The sequence below is a fragment of the Lepidochelys kempii genome, chromosome 10 (assembly GCF_965140265.1).
Source record: "Lepidochelys kempii isolate rLepKem1 chromosome 10, rLepKem1.hap2, whole genome shotgun sequence".
Lineage (NCBI taxonomy): Eukaryota > Metazoa > Chordata > Testudines > Cheloniidae > Lepidochelys > Lepidochelys kempii.
In genome coordinates this window covers 30,311,831-30,336,360 of record NC_133265.1, presented here as the reverse complement: position 1 = coordinate 30,336,360, position 24,530 = coordinate 30,311,831, and the positions used below count along the sequence as shown (strand labels likewise).

Below are 24,530 nucleotides of genomic sequence, written 5' to 3'. Positions count from 1 at the left end.
TCATTTAATAAAGATCCAATTTTCCACTGGGAGTAAAAAGAGTTTTGATGGAAAATTTGTGGATGAGCCCTAAGTGGAGGTTTGACTGTCTGAATGGAATGGCACGGGGGGACATAAAATCACTCTAGATGCATAAGGATATAGGCGAGTGAGGGAGCTGGGGGATAGAAATGTAACCAGGGTGAACATCCAGCACTACAATACAAATGATCTGGAAATAAAGTTTGGAACAGATATTAAGCCCATCTGCTCCACAGCAGAAGGCAACTTATTGAGGGGGCTAGGAAGAACCTTGTCCTATGGGCAGATTGTTAAATTGCTGATGGCAGGTTATTTGTGTATTTTCCTCAGAAGCATCTGGCCACCAGTGTTGGAGACAGACCGGACTATGTGGCCTGCTGGTCTGATCCAGCCCGGCAATCATCATGTTCCTACAGGTAGGTCTTTCGGATTAATGAGATTAGGATCCTTTAGAGCTGTTTGAAAAATGTTCCTTTTTTCATTGGAAAATGGCCTTTGAGAAAGTGGAGGCTGGCTCTTCTGAGAAGGGGTCCCAGGAGTTGGCAGACGCTGCCTGGAGGAATTCTGCCCAGATACAGGGCCATCCCTCGGTGGGTGCGGGGCCTGGGGCAGAAGTAACGGATTCGTCTCTTCCAGGACTGACCGCGCTGGCCAATCACTCCTGCTCATGGGGCCCCCCAAAGCATGGTCTCCCCGATTCGCCCTGCCCAAGGGACAGCTCTGTGAGCTGGCAAGGGACTGAAAGTGGATGGACCCCATAGTTGTACAGAACCCCTCTCCTTCCTTGGCCATCTTGCTCCTCAGTTCTGGAGACTGAAGTCTTCTATTCACCCTGGACAGCAGCAACAAGAAGTTAACCCCCATGGCCGCACCAGTGCACCCCAGCCCTGTTCGGCAGGGATCGCTTTAAGGTGAAAGGGAAGTTCAGTTTTCACGGTTCATTCGGCTTTTGGCTTTTCTCTTAAGACTGGCAACAGGTAGGTGAACTAATGCCAAACAAAGTTGTGGTTCTTATGACATGAATTGGATGCCTTTCACAAGGCGGCCACTCCTTGTAGGGTAACCATTTTGAATCCCTAGCATCTTGGCTGGATTAGAACTGAGAAAATCTCCTTATCTCATTACCAGCCCCCCAAGCCTTCCAGCCTAGTTCGAGATTTAAACCTCATGTGCCATTTACTGCCATTTGGCAACATGAAAGGTCATTGGAATTTCTCCTAATTTTATCTCCTTACCACCCAATAACTTGGCTGTCACTTTGAGAGGGCACCATGTTTGTCTGACAAAGGATTCTAGCGCTTTTGAAATTAACAGGACTGCTCCCATGCAAAAGATTATGTATGTGCAGGATCAGGGCCTGAATCTGCAACATGCTCACTTGCATCAAATAAATCCTTAATATTTTGCATGTCTATGAAGCAGTTTCAGCCTGCCTCCTAAACTGATAAGAATTCTGTCTACTGTTAGTTCCTTTGTATAATCGCACAGGATTTTGAACCAAAGTGTTGTCATTTGACTGATAAAATGCCTGAAGTCCAGAGGTCAGGTATTTCTGGAATGTGCACATGTTCACACTCTGATATGATCCTGCACTCTGGCTTCACACCTGATGATGGGTGCTGGGAAATCCCTTCAGGGGCTTTCATTTTCTTCTTGAGTTTCCCTTTGCTTCCTCATTGCTCAAAATCTCATAGTGGAAAGTTCACATGGATGTCCCACAGGTCGCTTTTGACCACATGTCAGCTCTGGGCTACAACTGAATGCAATCCAACCGAAATCAGAGCAGGCTGCTGCAGGTTGCTCTAATCCATAGAAAGACTCCCACTGGGAATTGGATCAGACTATATAGGGGATTTGTCCAAAAATCAAAAGGTTCTGGATTTTGGTGGGAAGACACTGCAATTCAGTTTTAAATGGCCCTGTATTATCCTGTGTTAGCTTTGACGGGTGTTGACAACCACTCCTGTGTTACTCCATCTTCTCTTGTTGTTATTATTAGTGGCTAGGATTACTACTGCTGCCCAGTGGGGAAAAATCCCTCCCTTGACAGATGGCTTACAAAACCAGGGGACGTTTTAGCCATGGGAAAATGACTAGCCTTAAGAACGATGTACATGACAGATATCTCAGCACACGGCTACTTTTCATCACGCAGGCTGAAGCTGTGTGAAAGAGCGCAAGTTCCACTGAGAGTGTACAGGTCAAATTTAGCTCAAGCATAAGAGACCGTCTCTCTGTTGACTTCAGTGGAATTATACTATGGGCTCTGTATTTAGCTACAGGAAACACAGAATAGGAGCATTTACTACAAGGCCTTTTTATTTGGTTTCTATCCACGCTATGATCCCATCAACTCCTATGCATGTAAGGCCAAGACCACAAAGAAGATCGTGCTGAGGCTTGAGTGTGTGGAGCCCAAATGCAGGTCCAAGAGAATGCTGGCCATTAAGAGGTGCAAGCATTTTGAGCTAGGAGGAGACAAGAAGAGAAAGGGCCAGGTGATCCAGTTCTAAACTCAATCTTGTTCATTGTTATGTAATCCATTAAAGTACCTGGAAGGAAAAAAACAAACCTCTTTGGTGAGATTAAAATCTAGCACTGAGGCCCCCCACCTCTCAGACTTCAGAGCCGAGCTCCAGGCTGAGCCGCAGTCTCTACGCAGCTCCTTTTAGCACTGCGGAGTGAGCCTTGCAAGCCCAAAGCTGTCAACCCAGCTGCAGAGACTTGTCATTGCTCACTATATAGATGTACCCTTCGAGGCCCTGGCCAAGGGACCTTGGGCTATATGGGTGCTGTGCATAAGAAGAGTCAGTCCCTGCCCAAAAGAGCTATCTATCTGAATAAACAAGACAGACAACGGAAGTACTATTGTTCCTATTTTACAGACAGGAAAGCAAGGCCCTGAGGAATCGAGTAACTTGCCCAACATCAACTAGCCTGGTGCAAAGTTGGAGTCCTAGCCCAGTGTCTTAATCACAAGACCATCTCTCCTCTCTGGGTCTCACTGCGGATATAATACAGGAGGGGAGGGTTTGGCAAGGGAAGTCCACTTAGGTATTTACTTGCCCCACTTTTGTATGAGGTGGGGAGGGGAGGAATATTTCCAAGGGATGTAATGGACCAAATCTTTTTCTTGTTCCTATCTAAAAGTTAACAAAGTAAAATACAACAGGTAAGAGCTAGCAGAGCACTGCAGCCTCTTCCTTGGGAGGGACGTGCCCGTGGATGACTGGGACTAAAGCGATAGCAAACTCCTGCATGTGGGTGTGAAGCTGGTGTCCAATGCATAGATAATTATTGTTGTGTTTATGGAGTAAGGTAGCTAGGAGCCTGCGGGAAAGGACAAGGAGATGACGGCCAAGGAGTGGAAGGAATGACGCACCAGGAATGGTCAGGTGTTTGGACACACGGGGTCAGTGTGGGTTTCCGCTAGCCATAGACAGGCATGCTGCTAAATGTCTTGCTGTGAGAGTGGAGTTTTTCAGCACCTGTGAATGGACACACTGCACTGAGCCAGGGTGTCCGGTTCATCTTGTGCTCACCAAATGGAGGTTAGATAATCGTGGCTTCCCTGGACTTGATGCTGCTCCTGCTCTTTCCATTGCGCTGCCCCATTAGCACGTCAAAGCCAAGGGAGTGACTCCTCCTGAGCGATAGCAACGTAGATCAGATAAGGTTTGACATGCGGACCTGGTGACAGGGGGTCTTTCTTGTTTTGTGACAGATTCCCATCATGCAGCTGCCTCCACAGCCCTGGACCTTCTTCCTTGCAGGTTGGGGAGGCAGGCAGAACTAGCCACACTTTCAGTAACTTCAAATGGAGTATTGGTGCCCTTTTGGAACAGGTCAATGCTGAAACTTGAGCCATGCCATTGTGGCCATGGCCAGGACTAGCACCATAAGGCTCCGTGTTACTGTAATGCTCATCTGTTCAATACCAATAGCACCCTTTGCACTTGAGTTTCTTCATTATGGTTCCCGACACCCATTCGTTTAAGCAACTCTCTTCTTAGCCGGCTATCCCTTAGCTTCCTCTTCTGCAATACCATTTCCACTTTCATGCTGAAGCCCCTGATATTATGGGGCATGTAGTCTGATGTGTGCTGTTCACACTACACCACTTACAACTCCTTGGGGTCCTCCGCACTGTAGAAGCTGCAGCTTCAAATCATTATTAGCCAGTACACAGTGGGCTATTGACTTCACTTGTCTGATATCATCAGGTCTTATTCTCTTCTCACATTGGGGTAAATCGGGAGTCACTATCAGTGGAACTAGTCAATGGAATTCTCCTGGCATAAACATGAGAGCAGAGAGTGAGAGCAGAATCAGCCCTTTTCTGGTGACTCAGTACCTGGGGGGTTGCTACAGCTCTGCATGGTTTTATTATCTGAGCAAAAGGATTTCACTACGAAGACATCCAGGGTCGAATTCTCTGGCATAACCTCACTGAAATCAATGCATCAGGTTCAGCCCACATCCACAAATTTAACCCATCTGGCCTGACAGATGTTGTTTCTGATTAGGCTTCACTGTATCAGATAAAATCTTCTCTGTACAGTGGGCTAAATTCTGCACAGACTTATGCCCCCCACAAGCCCCACTGGAGTCCACGGCCAGACTCTCCTCTCACTTGTACCAGTTTGATGCTGGTGTAACACTGCTGATTTCATTGGAATTACTCTTGACTTACACAGGCGTGAGAGAGACCCTTGATTTCAATGGGATTTGTACAGGATGTCGGTTGGTGCAGACTTGAGCTCAAGATCTGTAGTGCTGACAGCTTATCTCGATCCTGACTTCATGAACTGTCACGATCTTTGCCCTTCATGTGAAGGCTCCATCCCCCTCAGTGGGTGCAGAATTCTTCAGCAAGAGAAGATGTTTACCCAGTCCAAGGAGGCTGTTCACACATTTACAAAACAAATGTGGTGCACGGTCACCTTTAGTTCTCTGGTCAGGCTCTAAAGGGTTAAGTCAAAGGAATTGAATTGTGTTGAAAATGAAGTGGGGAGTATTTGACATCCATGAGCGAGATCTTTTCTGTCAATTGGAAGGACTAAGGGCCTCCTGGGATCTTTTCTGTTGTCTTCTATGGGCAGGCACTCAAGGCCAAGGAGTTGCACTAGTGTAAGTGAGAGCAGAATCTAAATGTAACGTGTGTGTGCCACTCTGAGCCTCTCTTCCCACCCCAGCTACACAATCTGGCTCTTGAACTCAAGCAGTAAAAAGTGTAGAACTCCCCGGCATCAGCCAAGACGGAGGTTAGCACTCCAGAAGGTGCTACGTTGCCAGTGGATCACTCGTCTGGCTAGTTGTTATCCGCAGGAAATGCTCAGATGGGTACTGGCTTCTTTTTGAAATTGTGTTTAGCTGTTTCTTACTTGTATTAGTCATGCATAGAAGCCTAACCCAGTGGCCTTGTGCCTAGTACATTGGACTGGAATGGAGGTTCTATTCCTACGTCTGCAATTGGCCTGCTGGGTGACCTAGAGCAAGTCACCTCGCCGCTCTGTGCCTCAGTTTCCCTATATGTAAAATGGGGCTAATGATACCTATCTCCTTTTCTAAAGTGCTTTGAGATCCACTGATGAAAAACCCTATATAAGAGGTAGGTGGTGGTGTCATTGAAATGAAGGTTGCTCTAGTGCTAGAGAATGTGCTATTATTTAACACTCCAACCCCTGCAGCCTAAAAGAGAGGGATGGGGCTCGGTTCTGATCTTATTTCCACCACTGTAAAGGCAGAGTAGTTCCACTGGGCTCAGAAGAGTTTTACTCCACACTTACACCAGGGTAACTGAATGGTTAGTGGGAGTTGGGCCCAGAGCCTAACACAGGCCTGGGAGTCAGAAACTCCTAGATGCTGTTTTTTTGTTCTCATAGTGACTTCCATTGTGTTCTTGAGCAAGTCACTCAACCTGTCTTCCCTTGGTTTCCCCCTCTCTGTCATGAGGATGATGATATTTCCCCACCTTGGAAGCATTCTGAGGATTAATTACGGCAGATGGTGTTTGTCAGTTGTTATCTATATGTACTAAAACAGTGTTTGGTCCACATTCCAGGCTAATGACTGGAGCACTCCTCTAGGCAAGTAGACACACTTGAAAGTCTAGCACCTGCTCAGAGCCAGTTCTCCAGAATGCTGCACAGACAGGGCCCTGTGCCTGAAGTGATTGTGTGGACATATAATTCTCTTGGTTTCTCAGCTTGGGTAATTGATCTACAGAATCTAAGGTTTCATTTAATCAAAATAGTGTCCACCCTTTCTGGGTGGGAAGGTAACCTTCCATGAGTAAAGCAATGCACTGGCATCTACCTGAGTCTGTAGACTGCCCAAAACAATAGTTCTGAGTGAGGGAGTTGTCTGAAACCTAATGGTGACTGTTTAAATGTCAGTATTGTTCAGCAGGCTCATCAAGCTAAAGTACATTACTGTTGCACTGAGTGGCAAGTATTGGGATAGGATGCAGCAGGCAGCTAGCTGCTCTCAAGATTTGCCAGGGAGGGGAATGAGAAATTCAAACTCCCCCATCACCTCCACCCTCCCTAATGCCAAAAGCCTCAACTTCCTCCCAGGGGTCAAAATCCAATGTGAATTCCTTGCTTTCCTGAGTTCTGAAACTCCAACTGTTCCCTACCCTCTTTGTCAAAACTTCCAACTCCCCCCACAACAACTTGTCCCGTGCAGATATGTGTCTCAGCACACCAACCATGGCACAGAGTAAAATGAATTAAATTCAAAAATAGAGGGCAAAGGATAGTGCCTCAGCTGTGCAGGGCAAAGGAGGTGGAAGGGGGATGGTGGTGTGTAATTCAGGGGTCTCTCCTTGCAGGCCAGTGTGCCAACACAGTACACAGGCCCTTTCATAAAGATAAGATCCAGTGGGCAAAACGTTTGATCCAATGACCAGTGTAGTCAATGGGAGTCTTTCTAATAACGTCAGTGAATAATGGATTGGACTCTATAGTCTGTCCTCTGTTACGTGCATGTAAGCAATGCCACTGATTTCAATAGGGCTGCACCCAGGCAGCAGAGCAGGGTTTAGCCTAGTGAGCGTAACCAGCCCAATTCTGGTTTCCCTTCATTTTTTTACCATGAGAAACTCTGCTTTGAACAACAAATGGTTCATGTGTACACATCACATCAGCATTGCACACAGGCGGCCTAAATCAGACCTCGTTTATACGGACCTTATCTGCAACATGTATTAGGAATGGAGCACGACTGCCGACCCTGCAGGCAAAGTGCTGTGCAGAGAGATGTGTGGAACAATGAACCATTAGCCCAAACCGCTTCTTTTATATCCTTGGGGGCAACAGCTTTAGGAAGAAACCACTGGAGACATAGAGTGCTGTACCCCTTAAAAGCAGCCATTTATTGCCACACACTGAACAAACCAAAAATGAGCCAAAACTGGCTGGACTATGCCCTAATAATCTGACTCGGTTGCCATAGCAACAACAAGGTTCTATTACCATGACAACCAAATACACAACATATTCCTCCCCCTTGAATAAGAACAGCCCCTAAATAAAACAAAACACTAAACTAGAGAAGGAGGGTAGACTGCCTCCGTTCCCAGCTAAACCCCGGGGATTATTTTGCCCCATAACCATGGGTTTGCCCTGGCTAAAGATCCAGCCATTGAGGAGGCCTTCTGTCTCTAGGTGGATTACGGCGGACTTCTGGTGGTGTTGCTCCCAAAAGTGTCTTGGGCGCAGGCCTGACAATGGGCTCAGGGTTCGTAGGCGAATGCATGAGGATGTGGTATCAGCTCATTCCAGGCAGGGGGGTATCTCTGCCACCAGCAGTAATGGAGGGGGAAAGTCAGGAACAGGTGACTCTTGATTCGGTGTCTCGCCAGAAGTGGTGAAGTCAGGCAACTCAACTGAAGATGTGTCCTGAGGACTGGTCTGACCTGGCAGCAGCTGATCTACATGTCGCTGCCAGGTGAGATCCTCTGCAGTCCGAACTGTGTCGGAAACAGGCCCTGTTTGAAACAGTCCCATGGGTGTAGGGGTGCCCACTGGGGTGCGTTCCTCACACCTTGACATGACATACAAGCTCTTGCCTTCTCTTTAATAGCACTGTCCAATCCAGGCCACCAAAAATAGCTTTGTGCAATTTCCTTCATGCGGACTATTCCACAGTGACCAGAACGTAGCTGTTCTAACATCTGTGATCTCAGTGGTGGTGGGATAATGACACGTTTCCCCCACAACAAACAACCAGATTGGATCGATAACTCCGTCCTCCTGGACATGTAGGTAACAAGGTCGGGTGAGACTGGAGAGGTTCGTCGAGATGTTCCATGCATCACCAGGTCCATAACTTGGGACAATACGAGGTCAACTCGAGTTGCCGCCTTTACCCGAGTAGCAGTGATGGATGTATTCTCTACCTGTTCAAAGTAAAATTTCCTTTTGGGCAATATCTTGACGTTTGACTGGCAAAGGCAGCCTTGAGAGACCATCCGCATTGCTATGCAGAGTGGATATCCGATATTTCATTTCATATGTGTGCATGGAAAGCTACAACGCCCAATGTTGCATACGACTAGCAGCTAATGGGGGAATGCCTGTGTGAGGTCCAAAAATTGAAGTCAGAGGTCGATGGTCTGTGAGAAGAGTAAACTTCTGTCCGAACAGGTACTGATGAAACTTCCAAATTCTGAAAATGATTCCCAATGCCTCATGTTCGATTTGGGCATAGTTAGTTTCTGCTTTGCTTAGAGTGCGTGAAGCAAAAGCAATAGGTCTCTCTTCTCCCGAAGGCATAATGTGTGACACGACCGCTCCCACTCCACTGGGGAGGTATCGCAGGCCAACTGTAGGAGTAACGCTGGATCAAAGTGCATCAGAACTTCAGAATTTAGCAATGCATCCTTAGCTTTGTTAAATGCAAAATCACAGGCTTCAGTCCACTTCCAGGCCTTGTTCTGCCCAAAGAGTTCATGAAGTGGTTTTAGCAGTGTGGCTAACTGTGAGATGAACTTTCCACAATAGTTTAATAGTCCTAGAAACGAGCAAAGCTGACTAACATTTCGAGGAGGGGGAGCCTCCACAATAGCCTTGCAGGGGCCTTACGAAGACCTGTAGTATCAATGATGTGTCCCAAATATTCAAGAGAGGGCTGGAAGAATTCACACTTGTCTTTGCGGACTCGTGGACTATACTCTTCCAGTCTTTGAAGGGTAACCTCTAAATTCTTTAGGTGATCCTCCTCATTCCTGCCAGTGACCAGGATGTCATCCAGATAGCACTGGACTCCTGGCAAGCCACACAAGATCTGATCCATAGCCCTCTGGAACAGGGCAGGAGCAGACGTTATTCCAAAGGGTAAGATGACAGTATCAATAAAGCCCCTTATGCGTCACAATAGTAAACAGCTCTTGGGACTTTTCATCAATGTGCATCTGTAAATACACTTGACTCAGATCAATCTTACTGAACTTTTGTCCCCCAGCCAGGCCTGCGAAGAGGTCATCGATGCGGGGAAGCGGGTATTGCTCTGCACACAACTCTGGGTTGACAGTGACTTTAAAATCACCTCAAATCCGGAGGGAGCCATCTTTCTTCACTATTGGAATGATAGGAATTGCCCATGGGCTATGGATAACTGGTACTAGGATTCCATTTGTGACCAGTCTGCTTCAGCCTTTGACCTGATGACATATGGCACAGTTCTGGCTTTCAGATATTTTGGTTGACTGTCAGGTTTAATGTTCAATGTCACAGTGATTCCCTTCATACTTCCCAGATCCTTTCCAAAAACAGCAACATGTTTCCTTAGTATAGCGGGCAGACTGGTTTCTTCTTTAGTCATTCGGTGCACTTCTGCCCAGTTCAGCTGGATCTTCCTAAGCCAAGACCTACCTTTTATTTGGCTTCTGAGCCTCCAGACCATGGTTCAAGTCTTCCTCTACACCCATGAAAGCTAGACACTTACAGTGGGGCCCTGGGCCCCGACAAGGACTCCTAAGCCCTTCTGTAATACCAGTAGTAACTATTATATCAAAGCTGCGATTCCTGTGTCATCACTTGACTCCAAGAGCTGCGGGTCTTAGGGGGAAAAAATCCCCCACAGCATGAGACTGGTGCTAAAACCCTGCGAGTTGCCATGATATGCCTGCACCTCATCCACAGAGCCAGGGCTGTTTAGCCTCGCCCAGCCTTCCCTCTGCTGCGTGTGTCTGGCCATAGTATTCCCAGCAGGAGATCCAGCATCCTGCTTCCTGGGTCCAGGCCCTCCTCTCCCATTGACCTCCAGCAGAGGTGAGGATGCTCAGCACAGGAGGCAGCTCTCAGGACCAGGCCCTATATACACCTACACCTAATACTCAAGGTAGGGTGACCAGAGAGCAAATGTGAAAAATCAGGACGGGGCGTGGGGGTAATAGGAGTCTATATAAGAAGAAGACCCAAAAATCTGGACTGTCCCTATAAAATTGGGACATCTGGTCACCCTAACTCAAGGGGCCACGTTTGCAGGGTCAAATGTCTCTGTTTTCAGTGCCTGGTAACGTTCGTGATGGGTGTAGAGGGCTGTCTTGTTCTGGATTGCCTGAATGCTAAGTAAGTGTGTGTGTGTGTGTCTTTAAAGCCCAGTTTGGGAGGAGATGCTGTTTGACAGTGAGAGAGACCACGGAAGCTGACCCCAAACATGCATAGGTATTTTTGGCTCCCCTGCAAAGTCCTGCTGCCCCACTAGTGTTCCCAGGGGGAAGTGCAAGCCAAAAGGAGCCGGTGCTGGTGGAGGTTAATTCCCAGGCAGGGTTCAGAGATGGCTCATGGAGGCACTCCCAGCAGGCAGTTAACTGTGCAGCTGAGCCTATTTAAGTGTAACACTTTAGAGGAAAAGAGTGCTACTCTCCTATGAGAATAAGGTAAGGGCTGCTGACCACAGGGCAGAGAGGGCTGGCGTGACCTAGGAGCTCCTCTGGATTGGATTGCACCTGTTGGCTTTCCTTTTTGCAGCACTGCCTGGAATGAAGTTCAACTAGAGACTTTTACCAAGGGGGTGCCTGTTCAAGTTAAACCAGAGTCCCTGCATTACATCCCATCTGAAGAGAGGGTGATTTAGGTTCAAACCTGAGCCTCTTAAACCCTGTCATTCCCCACCCAATCCCACTGGCCTTGCAGTGGGATAATAGCTAGCTATTGATACTGTCTTTAACGGCCAGTATTGGTGCTAACTGGGTCAGTGCTTTTCTTGTCGTTCATGGGAAACATTTCTGGATTTCGTAGTCTCTGCAACTCGCTCATGAAGAGAGATTGAACCCTTACTTTTCCTTTACGGAAGGAAGATCTGTCTGTGTGAGGCAGCAGTGAGCAAGTGAGCTGGGTGAGTTCCGTGGGTAGCAGTTAGATCCAAGCTGCAAGCCTGGGAAAGTAGCTCAACAATCAAAATGTAAACTTGGGCACAAAGCACACTACCTGCTGACAGGTAGTGTGAGTGGGTAATGGTGAGCCGGGAAGGAAAGCCAGGAGACGGGGGTGTAACGTAACCAGGGATAAAATAAGAACGGATCAGAATCTTCCCCTACAACTTGAACTGCATTTTCAAAAGTTTGAAAAAGTTTAATTTAGCTTCCACCCTCTCCCAAAAATCATTTTCCCAGCTCTTCACTTTATTGCTTTGATCTAGCTCAGCATATTGGAAGCCTCAAAATACAGCAAGACAGCCTATTTCTCCCCAACTTCCTGGCTGATTAGGAGTACCAAAAACACTGATTCTCAGAAGACAACTTTATCCTCTGTTGACTTCCAGGCCAGATTTGCCTACCCAAGGGGTCTGGCTAGTTTGGAGAAGCTGCCGCACAAGAGTCAAACTTCTCTGCTTTGCTGAATCAATTGTAAATTCCGAACCTTCTGTAAACCATCCATCCCTAGTTCTAATTTGCAAACTCAGATTGTGTTTGGAGGCTGGAGAGAGTCCAGGTTTCCTTCTCCTTGCTACAATGAATCATTCAGCCTTCAGAGCGGCCTAGCCTTGGCTCTTGGGAATTTTAGCATCGTTTCCATTGTGCATGGAGGAACAGTGGAACTATATTTAACCCCGTTCCCCTTCAGCCTTCTACAGCTTTAGCACAATTGCTTGTTTATAATCCGAGATATAAAAAATGGGGAAAAATCCTGAAGCCATTATGCAGGCGAAATTGGCCTCAAAGTCCATGGATTCTGAAGGACTGCCTCTCCAGTTAAGTCCATCTCCTGTCCCTTCCACTCAGGCAGGTCGTCTTCTCCCTTATAGATCCACTCTGCCTAGCCCTGCTGTCCAAAAGCTCGCTCTTGGTGTACTCAATACAACACATGAGCAGTATCTTCCCCTCTGAGGTTGCATAATATATCCAGAAAAAATAAAATCACCAGAGAGAGGTTGTATTTAATTTGCAGTTCCAAAGCTGCATCACTTCCCCTTCAATAGCTAATATCTCTGCTGCTGTCTGTCACTTTAGGACCTCTTATCAAAATAATGGTTTCCTTTCTGAGTGCAATTTCCACACACATTTCTCTACCCCCAGTTCAGCTATGGGTGCAAATCTGGTTCTTTCCACCTCTAATTACCTGCCCATGGGGGCAAATCAGGATAAGTAGAGATGCAAGTACTGTGATTTGCACCTGCAATTCATTTTTGCTGGTGTAAACTCCCCCCAAATGGCCCTTTGGAAATGTTAACCCCTAGCACCCCATTCTCTTGCTTGGCTCTGTCTTGATTCCTTTTTCATCTGGATAATATAACTTAGTACCTGGCTAGCTGTGGCCTTGTGGCATGCCAGGCCTGTGGGAGCATGGTGTAACTCAAGCTGCCAAGCATGTGTTTTTCAGCTGGTTCCTTCCCATTCATTTTGAAGTGGGTGTGTTTGAGTTAATGAAGGAGACTGAGTATAACACAAACACAGAGGGCCATTCCAAGTCTCCACCCTAGATGTCTCTCCATAACTGATCCTTTAAAAAAGAAACCAACCCACACAGATGACATGCTTGTTGGATCTCACCAGGGTTCTATCAAAGGAGAGTGTCAGGGGAACCTTTAACAATTCCAAGAACAGTCACTTTTCCGAACAGCAACACAACAAAAGAGTTTCCAGTCAATTTTGCAGAGAAATCGGTCCAGTTTCTTTTTCAGTTTTCCCTGGGGGTGGGTGAGGAGTGATCAGGAATGTCATCCTCCACTAGCATGGAAATTCTGAATGTGCCCAGGGATGCAGGAGGTGAGGGAGATGAGAGAGGTTTCTCTGACCTCCTGGAGGAGCTCCAGATTAGAGGGAGGGTGTATGGAGAAAAGAGAGAGATCATTATTAGCAAAGAGGGGGATGCTGGGGGAAAAGGTCCTGGAGCTGGGAGCAGAGGGTAGAGCTGATTGAGGAGTGGAGGGAGGCAGGGATCCTACATCGGGAATATTAGAAGGTGGTGGGGATCCTAGCTGGGGAAGGAGTGGAATAATAGAGTGGAGGCGGGGTTGGGTCCTGGCAGATGTAATTTACTTGTTGCCCCCCAAAACATTCCCAAAGAGGCTTGCCCCACAGCAGTGGGCCTGATCATCACAGAGGATGGGACGAACTCTGTAACTGCTGGGGATCATGGCACAAAGGCTGAGTAAGTGACAAGAATGACTGAGAGGGGGATAGATTAGCTAACAAGACCTCATGGAGGAAAGAGCCTCAGATACAATCCAAGCAAGCTGCTCTGTAATGGGGTGGCAGGTACTTTGTGCTGTCTATTCTCATGGATAAACTGTTTCCACCACTAGCTGGATGGCTGACGATGGGTGTCAGCAACAGGTTGACTCTCTACCCTAGACAGAGCTTTGCTCTCCAAGGGTACATTTGCCTGCCCCTGTAGAGACTGGATAATCCATCCACGGGCCTGTTTACCACAGGGTTCCAGTACATACTAACAGACACAGTTCATTGCTAATGGGTGCTTCTAGCCAGACTCTCTGCCAAGGGATTAGAGCCTGATCCTGTGAAGTGCAGACCACCTTCAGCTCCTATTAAAATCAATGGGTGTTTGAGGGCAGTCAGCCCCACGCAGGATTGGGCCCTTTAAACTTCCCCATGGGGGGCCACCGAACATTTGCAGCACTTGCCCCAGTAGCACTGTGCAGCGTTCTAATCTCCCGGCCTCTAGATTTCCCTTGCCTGCTGGCCAGAGCTGGCATAGCGCCCAGGGGGCGTCTCCTTTTGGCACCGGTTCCCTGTGCACAGAATACATTAATTCTTGTTTATCATATCAGCGTGGGTTGATTTGTTACAACCTGGACACATCGAGACATGTTCTTCTGCCTTGGAATTGGCCCTTTCAAGGAGACGTAAATAAGGTGCATGGCAGCATTGTGGGGAGGAAGGGGAGACGCCCTGGAGAGATTAAATTCTGGAATGTGCCGACAACCCCAACAAGCACAATTTTGAAAAGCAGGGAAGCCAAAGGAAACAGCAGCGCCAGTTCTACTGTCCTCACACTGGGCAACCCCAGAAAAGCTGCATGCAAAGTAATGCTCTCTCTGCTGTGCAGCTGTGGTCTTTGCACCTCTCAGATGCCCTGCAAGCACCTGCTCGCCAGGCTCTTGCTCTGAAGCCTGGCTACAGATCTGCTTGGGTCTACTCTCTCCAAGGAACACGTAGGAATTGCTAATTGTTACCTTTCCACTTTATAATCTGCATCTTCCCAGCTCAGGGAGAGCCTGAATTCTACAGGCTGCAGTGGCTGGCAATGCCAATAGCCTAGTATGAAGGGACACAGAGTACTCACCTCTTCTTCTGTACCGTGGGGCTGTATTTCCCTTTGTTTCTTTTCCTGAAGAGAGAGTTCATCGTGATTTCCCTGGTGCTAGCAGCTGCCTCAGTGCAAAATGCTGGCTGCCAGCTCCTTCCCCAGCTGGCTAAAGGAGATTGCTGCTAGATCCTGCAGGTACAGTGCACTTCTTGGGAAGGAAGGAACAGGGAAACTTGCAGCTGCCTCCAGTCCTGCTCTGTCACTACTCCAGGGGTGTGAGTTCTCCCACTAAACTGGGTAGGGCTCTCCCAGAGAAGGTGGTGCTTACCTACCACACATGTCACTGACACAGGCGGAGCTACATGCATTTCCCCAGTCTGCTTTTGCCTGGAGCAGAAAAGAGGTTACTAAAAGTGATGATGAGCGATATAAATCTGTGCGTGTATGGCTGAAGGTCAGGGCTTACTATAGCCACTAGCAGGAATTAGCATTCCAGTCTGTTGCCATCCTGTTGTTAACAGAGGCAGGGAATGACTATAGATCAAGCCCCCAGAATGTGCCTCGCAAACCAAGTGGAGATGAGAGCTGTGTAACTGATTATTTTTCAGTTTCCTGGCAATTCTGAAAAATTGGGAAAATATCCTTTGTTTGCCAGGAGCTGGGAATGGGCAGCAGGGAATGGCTCCCTTGATGATTACCTTTTTGTTCCCTCTGGGGCACCTGGCATTGGCCACTATCAGAAGACAGGATGCTGGGCTAGAGGGCCCTTTGTTCTGACCCAGTCTGGCCGTTCTTAGCAAGTTGTAGGTTGAGTGAAATGTTTCACTCAACCCAAAACTGAACACTTCATGCTGACTCTGAGTTTTTTAAAACCTTTAAAAAATAACATCTAAGGAAACATCAAAATGACAAGTTGTTTTCAACAGAAAAATGGAGGAAATTGATAACGGAGTCTTGCTTCCACAAAATGGAGAGTGTGTATAATTAAGCAATTGGGAGCAACTGTTCTGTCTGGATTTTGCTGACATGTGAGATTAAACAAATGACTACAGGATTGTGTAGACCTAATCAGGGCTGAATCCAACACTGGTTATGTCCTGAGGGCGAGTCAGTGCAGGATTTGGCCTACTGATCCTGATTCTCCACTTGCACTGTAACTCCACTGATATCAGGGCAGTTCATCCGGGCATGCGTCAGTGCACAGGAGATCAGAATTAGGCCCATTCCCTCTGCACTGTGTGGGATGCATGTGTTCAAACTGGTCAGGAGTGGTTGCTTGGTAGGCAGAACTGGTGAGTGGTTAGAGCAGGGGATGGGGCCTGCTCTCTGCGATGTCACTCATTTGATGCAGAATGTGACCGTAGGCAAATCGGTAATGGCTATGTTTTCCACAGAGGCAAGGGATTTTTTGGCTGCCTCTGTTCTTGGGTGTGAGCCCCAGACAGAGACAACTTCTGAGAGGCGCTGAGCATCCACAGCACCCATTGAGTTCAACTGGAGTTGTGGGTGCTTAGTTCCACTGAAGATCAGGCCAAAGTGGTGGCAAGTTGGGCATCCAACAGGAGTAGCTTGTCTGAGAATTCTGTCCTTACCATGTCTGTTCCTCATGGTCCGTCTGTGGATGGGGACAATGATCCCAATCTACCACACTAAGGGTACATTTGCACAGCAAAAAACCCCAAACCACACGGCAGTGAGGCATGGAGCTCGGGTCTCCAGATTTGGGCTTGCGGGGCTTGCATTACGGCACCAAAAACAGCTGTGTAGACACCCGGAGAGTGGATTTCAGACCCCAAGCTCCAGCCTGAGCTGGAACATCTATGTGGCTATTTTTAGTGCCGTAGCATGAGCCCGACCCCGTGTCTGAGACTTGCTGCTGTGGAGCTGTTTTTTTTGCTGTATAGACATACCTAAAGGGCCTGATTCTCTTTCACACTCGGGCCCCTTTACATCAATGCCTGTTGATCTGAATTAAATTCAGATCCTTTTAAGAGAGCCCCGCGGTTCCTCTAGGGTGTGGGTGTATGTATGCTGCAGCTATGGTCTCTTTTAACAGTCCTGTTAATTAATCATTTCAAACCAGCTTGGCTGAGAGCCTAAAACCCCCAGCGGATCCCTAATCCAGCGCCTGATGGAGCGTGCGCAACCTTGGCACGTGCTCCCCGTGCTGCCCAACGCTGGAAAAATGCAGGCCTTGGCAGCCTCAGGACTGTCCCATGGCTGCCCTCTCCGTGTGCAAGGTGTGGGACTGTGCCCCACAGGGCTATGCATAGAGGGGAGTCTGAGTGGTCTATCACACCATTGCACTATCTGAGCACCTCACGGGCTTTCATGTAGCCATCCTCCCAACACCCTTGTGTGCTATTGTCCACGGAGTACAGATGGGGCACTGAGTCACAGAGAGACTAGGTGACTTGCCCAAGGTCACAGAGCAAGTCTGTGGTGCAGCAAAGACTCAAACCCATCCCTCCCAAGTCCTAGGCTAGTGCCCAAAACACTGGACCTCCTGCCTCTCTATGCACAGATCTCTCCGCTCTCACATGAAAAGGAGTGCCAACTAACTCCATTACACCATTTCCCCTTCTTCTCCAGTCCTCAGAGAGCCCTGCAGGGACCCCGGATCTGCATGGGGGCAAGACTGGGAAAGGAGGTGTATGAAGGAGATGTGTCTAAATCTCCTAGTCTGCGGTGAAACGCTCAACCAAGGTATTTACTGCATTATTGCAAACCGCTGCATTCTGGGGTGACTCCACAGTAACCACATGCTAAACCCAGGGGCAACCAGGTATCTAGTATCACACTGTAACATGCCTCTCTGCTGGTACTGTGAAAAGTGACCGGAGGCAGCTGGCTTCTGAACTATCACAATCAGTGGCCGCAGATAGTCCGTAGACGTAGACAGCCATATTGTACCAGTGGTAGTGCTGACGTAGAAGGGATAGGGAAACCTGCTCAGCTCGCCCTACTGAGCAGCTAACTAGGACCTGAACATATTGGATGGGGATGCTCTCAGATGCCTGTTCTATGTGGCTAAGTCTTTATCTCCACAGCTGGAGGCACCTGCAATCTACCTATGCGAATTGGGTTAACAGTACAGGAGCAGGTGTGTTAAAGACAGACAGGTTCCTGTGGGCTTGCTTATAATAAATAATACTTTTCGCTCCTACAATATCTTCCATCAGAGGAGCTCGGAGAGCTTCCCAGAGAAATCTTAGCCTCACCACATCCCGGTGAGGGAGGTAAACGTTACTTCCATTTTCCAGATGGGGAAACTGAGTCAGTGAGCAATAAAATGGGCCCAAGCCTCTAAGTCTTTTGCTGATTTCAGTGGAAATTAGGAGCCTAAGTCACTTGACCATGGCCTGCCAGGCAGTCTGTGGGAGAGGTGGGAATGCAGGTCTCCTGCCAGTGCTTTAACCTCCCCTTAACATTAACACAGGGATGAGAAAGGACAGGGTAAATGCTGAGACTGGGGGTCCATGACAATTTACACCAGCCGAGGATCTGCCTCTCCATCTTTCCCCCCTGTAATACACAGCACTGACTCCATTGCTAGTGCTTGATTAAACAAATAATCAGCAGCAATACTGACAAGTGAAATGAGTGTGCCTGAAGCTGCTTTAGTGAACACCGAGCTCCTGCTCGTCCTCTTCCAGTGCCCCGCGTCTGTGATCTGTGGTGCATCTATCCTGTTCCGTACTGGCTCCCAGTGACAGAGTGCAGCAGGCAGATGTAGCTAGCTAGTGAGAGAACTATTTCATTAGCCAGCATTTTGCAATGAAAGAGGGGATTTGAGGTGCCAACGCGAGGTGACATCACTCCCCTACCTGGAGGGGAACTGAGCAAATAGTGTGAGGTGCTGCCAAGCTAGCGATAGGGGTGGAAAGGAAAGAAATCATCCCCCGGCGTGGAGAGGAGGAAGAAGAGGAAACTAGAGCCAAGCAACATGGGATGCAGAGAATGAAGCTAATGGAAAAGGGGGAGAAAGAGTCATGGGCGGCGGGCATTGGGTATCATAGGCTGAGCCTACCCAGTCAGGAGTAGCCCCACCACTGCTCTGCTGTCAGTTCCCCTCCTGCTTCCCGCTCTGCGGGCATCTCTTTCCCTGTGCCATGGCTCCGGCTGGGGCTGCCCTGCCTGCCCTCCTGGCACTGGGGCTGTACTGCCCGGCCACCTGGCTCTGGAGCTGGGGGTGCTAGCCTGGGGCAAGGGCCAACAGCTGCAGTGTAGACAAAATGCTCTGGGCTCTGGCAGGAGGTGCAGAAGGGGTGGGGCCTTGGGTGGAAGGGGCGGGGTTGAGGGCTAGCCTCCCCAAGCCAGTGGTTTACCTGTCGGCCATGAGTGTGTGTAACACACTACAAATCTTTGGGCCCAATCCATAGAGGTGCTGAGTGACAGCTATAAGAATTGCTGAGGATGCTCAGTGAATCGCAGCCTCAGGCCCTTTGTGGGGAGGGGAGCAAACCTAACCAGCCAAACCTACCACAGGCAAATGATCCATTTGGACTGGACCAAGCAATATACAGCTCAGGGAGGATCTTCTTCTGGCAGAGCAGGGTAAACCTTCTGTGCAGAGAGCACAGGCCTGAAGACTGAAAAGCATGAAGGCAGAACAAACAAGGGGGATTTCCTGGGCCCACAGAGTTCATTGCCTGAGTCTCAGTTGCCATCTTTCACACCGGAAAACATCACAATTGATTTCTGTCTAGTACCAAGGCAGCAGGGGACCTTAGTGACAGTTAATGTATTACAGTCTTGTAAATTAATAATGCTTTGCCTTTCTGTAGCACCTTTCATCCAAGGATCTGAAAACCCTGTGAATCAAACCTAACCCTCCTCTCAAGCTCCCACGCCTGCATCCTCAACGGAGAAACAGTTATTGTTTGGCATGCTAAGAATTTCCAGTGCTGGGGAGCGTTTCCAGGGTGGTTATGCAAATCAAGAGTTCTATTTGTAAGAAAGCCACAAACCCACTTCCCACACCTCCCCTGCCTCCCTGCGTACCCCCCACATCCTCAGCACACTAACATCTGAGCAGGGGGACTTAGAGCAAGAGATGGAAACTGGACTTGTTCCTTTCAGGTGGCTTGGTGTGTGCAACAGGACATGGTACCGGGGATGGCTTTACCATGCCGAGACCTCAGTCTGCTGGAGGGATGGTCACGCTTTGGATGGCTTCCATGACTTGCTAAGTTCATGCAGACTGCACGGCTCTCAAAGGCACAGAGCTCCAAGCAATGGCTTGTAGTGTTTGTGTTAAACACACTAGTGGTGTGTAGCAAAGTGATATCTTATGCTTACATTTGGGCCCTTAACTCCGTGGGTCAGTGGCTTAGTACCAGAGCTATGGCATAGGTGGACGGGAGTCAGGAGATGCTTTTTTTCCTCAGTCTGTGGGCTAATGTGCACTAGGGATGTGAAGGAATAAGGATCCTGGTGTTGCCTATGGCTGGTGGCACTCAGTGACATGTGCACAGGAGTTTTGGAGCAGCTTTAGGGATCTGACTCCTGGCCTACTGGAGCTCCAAAATGCTGTGGGAGAAAAATAGTGTCTCATTGTGTACAAGCACCTGATGGTCAGTACAGTGATGCAACCTTAGGGATGGCTTCTCTCCCCCATTCCCCGTTGCTGGATCAGCCCCATGTTCCCAGGCACATGGGGTCAGCGGCTCAGAATTAAAATGGTGGGCTCCAGGAAGGAGAGGAAGGGGATTGTCAAGCTCAGACTTGGTGAAAGAAACCCCGAGGCCTGGTGCGGATGGTGGGGAAACCCCTCAGCGAGAGAGAACCATTGCAAGTCACATGATGCTGTCTGGGCTGGAAGACTGAGTTAAAGCAGACCATGACATCTAGTTTTATATGGGTCGGATTCATCCCCTGTGTAACTGGAAGTCAATGAATTTACACCAGGGATGACTTTCATCTAGAGGGCTGGGATTACACTGTGTCACTTCAGAGTAACGAATGGAAGTCAGTAGAGTTATTCTGGATCCACAGTGGTGTAAATGAGATCAGAGTTTGGCTCTGAACATTCAGTCATTGAAGCTCAGGAAAACCTCATAACCCCTTTGTCGAATCTATTCCTCCTGTGCTGGCTCCGCAATGTCCAGTGTGCTGGGGTCCTGACTTTCCTTCACGCCATTCGCTCACCTCCTTGGAGCTGGGTGATCCAGAGGTGTTGGTTTCTCAGTCACCGTAGTTCATGTTCCTCCCTCCTAGAGATTTATGAGGCAGTCTGGGTGAGAGCCTGCACTGGTGTAAATTGGTGTAAATCAGTGTAGCTCAGCAGCAGTCATTGAAGGAGCTACAGTGATTTACGTCAGCTAAAATTGGGCCCCATTGCTCTAGGTGCTGTACAAACGTAATAAATGGCAGTCCGTGTGCCACACTGGCCATCCGTGTTCAATACATTCATTTCCACTGCTGCCTCTCGCTGCTGGACCAACTGTTGAATGTACCACAGGGTCTTAGAACTGAGCTCTTATTCCTAGATCCTCATTTCTGCAGGGACAACTCCAGCTCGATGCTGACTGTGGTTACAGATTTCCCTTTAAGGTTACCAGCGTCAATTTTTATTCTAAATGGATTTAGTTATAGACAATCCTCTGAGGGATAATTCTTCATCCAATCATCCCTGCGCTGTGAAATCTCTACGGATATCTCTTGCTGTGCTTCCAACCTCAGCACAGAGCTCACAGTTCGTCCCTCTTCCTCTAAACCTTCAGCTGATGAGTGCTTGGCTCGTTATCCTCAGCCTACTTGGTGTGGCATTTCCATGGCTTTCTGGACTTCTCCAGCTGAGGTCAAAGGGCGATGAGATCAAAAGGAAGTGGAGACCCTGAAGAGGTCCAAGTGACCATGTTCTAATCACTTTGCAAGCAAGTAAGATGGAAAATGGACTAGTGGTGCAATGGGATGTTAGCATAGGGATGATGGGCACAACTGGGGCACCTGTGACAGTGATAAACATGTAAAGGGATAGGCTCCAATTCTGCTGTAAAACTGGCCCTTTTTATGCCATGGAGAGGATAGCTGGTGAAAATGGTCCTTGGAGAATGCCCTCAGCACAGTGGGGTCTTGAGCCAGCATAGAGATAGCATAGGAGCTCTGCACCAGTCCCTGGCATAGGGACATGGCTGGGGCAGGGAGTTGACCAGAGCACTCTGGCTAGTCTGGACCAGTAGAGCAGTGCATAGAGGAAGCCCGGGGGACTGCTCTAACTTTCACTGGGGACCAGGCAGGCCCTGAGCTGGGCCTGGAATTAGGAAGACAAAAAGGTGTCCTGAAGCCTCCTTAGCCCTCTCTTTTCACCTTCTTGGGTTGTCTTACCCCAGGAACACAGCTGGCCCTTTGCAGAAACTCTGTGGTCACCTTGAGCCCAAACAAGAGACGATTGCTTGAGGATGCCAGGTGAGGCCTTAGTTGCAGTGGAAGGAATGAGGCCGTGATGGACAACAGTGGTCTGGAATGCATCCGTTTGGGTCTGTAGTGCGTGTTATTGCAATGGGGCTACAATATCTCTCTGTTCTGACTCCCAGGAAGCAATGAAAATAGCGTGATGTATTTGTAGCCAACAAGCAGATCTGAAGGGAGATCTATTATTGCTCCAAACTCCAACCTCACTAACACATCTATTAGATCCAAGAAATCTGTTAGTCTTTAAGGTGCCACCGGACTCCTCATTGTTTTTGTGGATACAGACTTGCAAGGCTACCCCTGATACATCTATTAGATTTTGTCATGTGTAGCTAAAATATAAACATTCCTTGGAATCACAGACCTGTAGGACGGACCTTGAGAGGTCATCTAATCCATCCCCCTGAGCTCCGGCAGGACCAATTATACCTAGACCACCCCTGACAGGTGTTTGTCCAACCTGTTTTTAAAAACCTGTGGTGATGGAGATTCCACACCTCCCATGGAAGCCTATTCCAGAGCTTAGCTGCCCTTAGAGCTTGAAAGTTTTTCATAATATCTAACCTAAATCTCCCTCACTAAAGATGAAATCCATTACTACTTGTCCCTCCTCACTCTTCTTTTCGCAAGACTAAACATACCCAGTTGTTTTAACCTTTCCTCAGAGGTTAGGTTTTCTAAACTTTTTATCATTTTTATTGCTCTCCTCTGAGCCCTCCACTTTGCCCACATCCTTTTTAAAGCGTAGCACCCAGAACAGGATGGACACAGTACTTCAGATGAGGCCTCAGCAGCAGGCCTACTGACAGCAATTCCGGGCCCCACAGCAGAACAGTCGGTGGGTCCCCACGCGCACACACAAGCCGTGCCTGTGCAGACGCAGTCCATCTGACATTTGGGCAGTGCTGCGCCTGCGGTGGCTGGTGCCCAGCGAGCTGCCAGCTTTGCTGCTGGGCACGCTCTGCCGGCAAGGCCTGGGCTTCCACATGCCCGCCTGGTAGGGCTGCCAACTGTCTAATCGCGCAAACCCAAAAACCTTTGCCATGTCCCCTGTCCCGCCCCTTCCATGAGAGCATGCCCCTGTCCTGCTCCTTCTCCGAGGCCCCGCCCCCTGCTCATTCCATCCCCCCTCCCTCCATCCCTCGCTGTCCCCCACCCTCACTCACTTTCACCAGGCTGGGGCAGGGGGTGGGGGTTGGGGTGCAGGCTTTGGGAGGGAGTTTGGTTGCAGGCTCTAGGCTGGGGTAGGGAGGGGGTTGGGGTGCAGGAAGGGGCCAATTATTTCCCATTTTGTACTTGTGCCTTTGATTTTTCCTAACTAAGTGTAATACTTTGCACTTGTTTCTCCTGAATTTCACCTTGTTGATTTCAGACCAAATTCTTCAATGTATCAATTTTTGAATTTTGAATTCTGTGAGCATTCCTCAGAACTGTGCAATGTTATATGCTTGCTTGTGAAGTTGGGGCAGTCAAGTGGCTATGGGCCAGATCCTCAGCTTGTGTATAATAGCCTAGTTCCATGCAAGTCAAGTTACACCAGCTGAGGATCTGGCCCGATGACTAGTGCTTAAGGAAGCAGCGTGGGAACAAAGTGCAGGGCATCTCTCCTGAGTGGCCATGAGAGATCGATTTCCAAGCTGGCTAGAGGGTCTGTGCATCTCTGTATTGGGATCACAATTCAGTCACCTCATTAAGAAGAACCTCTTGAAAGACATTGCTTTTTGCTGTGACTCATTAAGAAGGAAGGTGTCAGGAAATGCCTCGCCTTGCCCTGCCCTAGCAGATGTGGTAATTGCTCCAGAGAGAGCCCATCCAGTCAAGGGCTCAGTGGAGGAGGGGAGACATTATCAAGACCAAGAGGTACAGCCCAGGATTACTTGTGAAACCTGGGTGAAGGTCAGAGCTATATCCGCAGTGCAATGCTACTAGTGTCACCATGGAGATGCTAGGTGCATGCATCAGTCTCTGGGAATCTACGCAATGCAGTTCAGTTGCTTCATTATCTACCTTTTCCCTTGCTTTGTAGTCCACTGCATACATTTCTAAATCGGAAGAGCCTCCACAATCAATTGAATTCAGAGGCTGTGCGGGCAGAGGCCAGAAGGCTGGGACACCTGTCTACCACTGTGCATGTGCGTTACCAGGAATTGTCATGGAGGACTATGGGAGTTCTCTCCACTGCCCAGTACTGAGGGGCTTTTGTGTTGGTGTTAAAAGTGACTAGGGTTGTCAGGGCCTTCATCAGATGGGGTGCAGGAAAGCGTGGACTTTGGGTCAGGGGTGTACAACACACAAGCAGGTGTAGATCCCAGTGTGGGTTCATCTATGGCAGAAAATCCACCTGGGGTGGAGTGGGGAGGGCTAGTCTGGAGC

General features: G+C 48.6%; 1 protein-coding gene across 2 annotated transcripts in view; it reads right to left on the bottom strand.

The window, feature by feature from the left end:
• Positions 1-15,015, bottom strand: part of PPL (periplakin) — a 56,114-nt gene extending 41,099 nt beyond the window's left edge. The window contains exon 1 of one of the 2 annotated variants that reach the window (XM_073362560.1): positions 14,778-15,015. In XM_073362560.1, coding sequence (XP_073218661.1) covers positions 14,778-14,839 — 62 coding nt within the window. In that variant the 5' untranslated portion in view covers positions 14,840-15,015. The remainder of the gene's footprint in view (positions 1-14,777) is intronic. The other variant, XM_073362561.1, reaches the window with a different exon arrangement.
• Positions 15,016-24,530: the final 9,515 nt, after the last annotated feature.